Raw genomic sequence first — 6000 nt, forward strand, 5'->3', positions numbered from 1 at the left:
ATGTCAAGCAAATCTCCGCACCTCCCTTTGCCTAGATTGCCAGGTCGTTTTAAAGGAGAAACAACTTGAGGCTCATATAAGATAATTGTCTTGGAAGAGAAAAGTAATGTCAGAGGAATACCTTTGGAATCAAAAGTAACCCAATGGTGACTGTCACAGTCAAATGAGTATGTGCAAAATACAGCATCAACATCCAATCAGACTGAAGCCTTGAGGCAAGGACAAATCTGAAATGAGAATTCACCAAGTTAGCAATCTAACAAGATCTCTACATAAAGCACTAGAAGCTTAGAAGCTCTATAACTCCATATATATATTAAGAAAAACATAAAAAGAAGCAGGAAAAAGAAATTATATTGTTACTATGACATATTTTCATCATAGACGAACAAGGGTCTAGGCTACCCTAATTGAATGCATAATAGTGAACTCTCTATAATTTATTATCCAGTTAGAAAGACAGCACAAATATAACGTACTAAGCATTTCCTCAGATACTTGTTTTGTATGTAGGTTTAATCTACAAAGAAAAAGCAGCAAACATGTTGACTCAATAAAAGAGTTGTTACAAACTGAGTGAAGATTTCTGGCAAAATTGGGTTGTAAAACATATCCAAATAACTCTTGAGTCTACATTCTTTATTTAAAAGCATTAATTAGAATTAAAATGGTGAATCTTTTAAAAATAATTTTGACATATATTGATATCAATTATTCTTAAATTAACTTTTAATTACTACCTGGGTTTTCGGGTTGCAGTTCTGACCAGAAATATCTCAAGAGAAACTGGGTTTTGCAGTAGTTTTAAAGCTTCATTTTTAAAAAGAGTATTTCAACTTTTAAAAGATAGTTCCGAAAGTCAGAAACATAGAAATATTTGAAAATTGAGCTCAAGAATAAAAGCAAACTTTATAAAAAATCTTTATACTTTCTCAAAAGTTTGCTTTATGCCTGGTAGTAACAGTAAGTAAAGAATTAGAACAGACTGGGCAAACACCCTCTGCATTATTTCACCTTCTAGACTTAATCCTTGTAATTTATTTTTGTTCAAGCTGACAATTTGGTAAGAATGAGAGTACATGTGTATATAATATGGAGTCATAATTTTCATTTATGTATGTATACATATGTGCATATATACTCATATTTATATACATATGTATAATTTTATATCTTAAGCAGACAAAAAAAGAGTATATATGTCCTAATGATAGGGAATACCCTTGCTGATGTCAGAAGCCTTATTTAATAGTTTATTCCAGGAAAATATTACTAAAATTGATCTACTTAATTTAAATTGTTATGTTATTTTTTTCTTATACTTGGACTATATCAATATTAGAGCCAAGCATTTATGAATTCAGTCCATGTCTAAATAATAAATTGTGCATACATGGCTTAATTATTACTGCTTATTGTTTTCTATTCATCCCCTTAAAATCAGTGTTCTACTTAAGAGTTTAAAATTCACTGAAAAAATATTTAATGATGAAAAGTAAATCAAGGTAGAAAAGAATATAGGTCATTTTATTTAACTTTTGAACAGATTTAATTTCTTGGGTAATTAATTTGGTTCTAAGAAATATAGCAGGTAATTATAGGGCTGAAGTGGGAAACCCTTTGCATGGCAGTTACACACTGACAATAGAAGACATTTAAACTCATCTGTAATAAGCCTTCTTGAATGATTATAACTCTTTAGTTGGTTTGTTAATGTAACATTTAATTTATAAATGTTTTTAGAGCAGCATGTTTGTTAGATCTTGAAATTATGTGCTTGATATCTTGGAAACAACTTAAATGCAGCTTTTCCTGGGAGATGGTCTGGGAGGAAAGTAAAGGCTATGGAGCTCAGGCACCAAGAAAAGGTGCGCTCAGGTGCTCACTGCATTTTGGGCAAGGGCACCTGCTCTCAGAGCCTTGAATCTTTAGTTTGTGTAGAATTCTCCTCCTTGTCTATTTATAATTTCATATTTTTCTTCTCATCTTTCCTTCCTCTTGTACTCTGTCTCTTCTTTCTCTCTTGTTAGGGGGCAAGAAAAAGTGAGAAATCAAATTACCTTGATTCTGGCTCTTTGATAGCATTTCAGGGCTGTCATCATAAATACCTCTGTTTCTTACTAAAAGTTTTAAAAGTACATTATGCCTGTGGCCCTATTCCTCTCTGGCATCAGCTACTTCTAAGTGCAAGATATCATTTTATGATTATTTATTAAAGTGAAAGATGATAATTATCCTACAAAACTTCCACAGATTCACAACCTGCCACCCTGACTTCCATTATTATTAATCTCTATTTTTCTATTGAGGATAAAGACAAATATTCAAAGTTTCTAATTACATTTTTTAGTGTATCCTAACTTTTAATAATGATGAGAAATTGAATGACATATTTTTTATGTTTTTTAAATTATAATATTCCTGTTCTTCTTTTCTTTTTCTTTCTTTCTTTTTCTTTTTTATTTTTGGTCTTCACTGAGTTTTTCAATTCATTTTCAAATATGAATCAGGTGAAAATTCCCAGAAGATAAGCCATACATATTTCATTTTGTTCACTTATCATAAGCCACCTTTTTCTTCCTTTGTACTCATTGACTAGAGAAATACTTGTGACATCAAAAAGTGGCAGGCCATGCCACTGAACATTACTGCTAAAATGCAATGATGACAAATCTTCATTGCACACAAAAATAGAGTCATCAGGTGTGGCAGGCCATGCCGTACATTCTTACCACTGAACATTACTGCTAAAATGCAATGACGACAAATCTTCATTGCACACAAAAATAGAGTCATCAGGTTGAAGTGGTTTTTGTTTGTTTTGAATTCAGCAGAATTCACACACATATGTTGTCTCTCTGAGTATTAAAATTTTGAAAGTATAAATCAGCATATTAAACATGAATGAAAACATAGACGATTTAAATCTACTTTGTAATGTATGTATGTATTGCCTTATATTTTCAGAACAAAAAGTATTACATATCATAAATGATATTAAATGACATCTCTGTAAGGGCCTTAACATAAGTGAGTTAACCTTCAAAATAAATGAAGGCAATAAATATCCTATCAGAAGGAACTAAGAACAGTAGAGTTACAAAACTATTGTCCGGTCAGTATGGTTCAGTGGCTGAGTGTCGACCCATGGACCAGGAGGTCATGGTTTGATTCCCAGTCAGGGCACATGCTGGAATTGTGGGCTCGATCCCCATTGATGCAGGAGGCAGCCAACCAATGATTTTCTCTCATCACTGATGCTTCTACCTCTCTTTCCCTCTTTCTTTCTCCCTCTAAAATTAATAAAAATAGATATTTTCTTTAAAATATATTTTATTGATTTTTTACAGAGAGGAAGGGAGAGGGATAGAGAGTCAGAAACATCGATGAGAGAGAAACATCGATCAGCTGCCTCCTGCACGCCCCCCACTGGGGATGTGCCCGCAACCAAGGTACATGCCCTTGACCGGAATCGAACCTGGGACCCTTGAGTCCGCAGGCCGACGCTCTATCCACTGAGCCAAACCGGTTCTGGGTATTTTTTAAAAACTATATTCATTTGCCATTTCTGGGCCAAAGAAATTAATAAAATTATAAAATATCATCTTCCTAAATCTTTCCATTATTTAAATTTCCATTAACCAAATTTTGCTATTTAAATTAAACTGCAACACATCAGAAGAATAAAACAAATATTTTCTAGCTCTACAGATCACTTGCCTAATTGTATGGAATATAGCAGAGATAATCAGCTCATTGTGAACTGCAACAGCCATATAGCGTGGCTCATGAAATGCTGATGGGACTGTCCGCACTGCATAGCAGAGATAAACACCCCACAAGAGGAATAAAAATTCAGCTGTGAGAACAAAAACAAACAAACAACTTTCCATTAGTTTTAAAGGTGAAGAAAAAAGTAAAATTTAAGTTCTTTAGCATGCACGTTGTTTCTATTATAAAAACATAAATTTAGAAATAGATGCATATAAATATCATTCACATATAAATATATGCTATAAATTAATTTTAAAATTTTATTCAGTGTATAGAAGATTTTTCAAAGGTATACTTTATTATTATTATTATTATTTTTTAAAACAGTGTTTGTTGTCTCAGATTAATTTTTTTGTTAATACCTGGCTTTTCCCTAAAACAATTGTAAAATAATTTTCTACATTGCCAACCAAAGTTTAAGATGTTCATAGAATATCTGAGTCAAAATAAAGTTATCAGGCAACAAAAGCTTGCTAATGTGTTTCTATGCAACTTCTAGAAATTTAGGTTATTACTGCATTGAATTTAGTTCAATATATTACAAAATCTATTGCCAGAAATGTGAGAAAACAGGCTGCTAAACATTCAGTGGCATGTTTTGTAAATGAACCATTATTTCTTCACACAGGATAGGTAAGTGGAGTGCCGAGGGCTTAGTAAAATTCACAACCACCTTGTTTGTCGGCATAAGCCAGAAGAGACCAACACAGTGTAGCAGTTAAGAAGGGCTTCAGAACCACACTGGACCTGCGTGGGAATCCTGGCTCAATCCCTGATGAACTTTGCATAATCTGAATTTAACCTCTCTGGCCACAGTTTCCTTATCTGAAACATGAGGATAATAAAAGTACATATTTCATGGGATTACACGATAATGAAATCAAATAATGTATATAAAGCATTTAACATACCATCTGCCATAGTAAGTTAGAAAAATAAATTTTAAAAACCATAAACGTTAAATACATGGTTCTTACCGTTTAACATCCCACTTGACCTTTTTTTACAAACTGAATATTGCTATTTTAACTACTTATGACCAATACCCTTACAGCCCATTTTATTTGTCTTACTGACATGACCTCATTGAAAGATATATCTAATTAATAAGAAGAAAGCTCTAATTTGAAGAAAACATTTTATCAATGCATTACCTAGAAGTAACTACTTATATACTGAAACACTGATATCCATTCTCCTGTGTTTTACCTGCCCAATTTTTAGCATATTTCCACCAATATTTAAATAATAGGTAGTGCCCCAGTTATTGAAAATCCCTTAAAACACATTGTCAGGAGTTAGTCTAAAGTCCTGATATTGCCAGAAGCGAAAGGAAAAAAAATAATTCACTCTAACATCTCCATGAGGCTATTTTTGCAATGGTTTTGCCTCCAGAACACAGGTGTCCTAAAAACCACTGCTAAATGTAAGCCAAAATGGGAAAGGAAAAGACTCATATCAACATCTCATTGCACATGTAGATTCCAGCATCTTTCACAAATGTGGCAGGATCAACAAAAGAACCACTGAAAAATTTGAGAAGGAGGCTGCTGAGACGCAGAAGGGCTCCCTCAAGTACTATGCCTTGGTCTTGGATAAACTGAAAGCTGAACATGAGCGTGGTATCACCATGGGTCTCTCCCTGTGGAAACTTGAGGCCAGCAACTACTATGTGACCATCATTGATGCCCCAGGACACAGAGATTGTATCAAAAACATGATTACAGGCACATCTCAAGCTGACCGTGCTGTCTTGATTGTTGCTGCTGGTGTTGGTATATTAGAAGCAGGTATCTCTCTCCAAGAATGGGCAGACCTGTGAGCATGCCCTCTGGCTTACACACCACTGGGTGTGAAACAACTAGTTGTTGACATGAACAGAATGGATTCCACTGAGCCACTCTATGGTCAGAAAAGATATGAGGAAATTGTTAAGGAAGAACCTGCCATATGGAAATTGGCTACAACCCTGACATAGTAGCGTTTGTGCCAATTTCTGATTGGAATGGCAACAACATGCTGCAGCGAAGTGCTAACGTGCCTTGGTTCAAGGAGTGGAAAGTCAACCGTAAAGATGGCAATGCACTGGAAGCACACTGCTTGAAGCTCTGGATTGCATCCTACCACCAATTCATCCAACTGACAAGCCCCTGCATCTGTCCATCTAGGACAGTGATGGCGAACCTATGACACGCGTGTCAGAGGTGACACGCGAACTCATTTTTT

The 6000-nt window shown here is 34.5% G+C and overlaps 1 protein-coding gene across 1 annotated transcript in view; it reads right to left on the minus strand.

The window, feature by feature from the left end:
• Positions 1–6000, minus strand: part of GPR158 (G protein-coupled receptor 158) — a 393556-nt gene that overhangs the window by 9068 nt on the left and 378488 nt on the right. Inside the window, exons 8-9 of the mRNA XM_005865859.2 lie at positions 3721–3859; positions 122–227 (exon numbers count right to left, since the gene is read on the minus strand). Coding sequence (XP_005865921.2) covers positions 122–227; positions 3721–3859 — 245 coding nt within the window. The remainder of the gene's footprint in view (positions 1–121; positions 228–3720; positions 3860–6000) is intronic.

The sequence above is a fragment of the Myotis brandtii genome, unplaced genomic scaffold (genome assembly GCF_000412655.1).
Source record: "Myotis brandtii unplaced genomic scaffold, ASM41265v1 scaffold215, whole genome shotgun sequence".
NCBI lineage: Eukaryota > Metazoa > Chordata > Mammalia > Chiroptera > Vespertilionidae > Myotis > Myotis brandtii.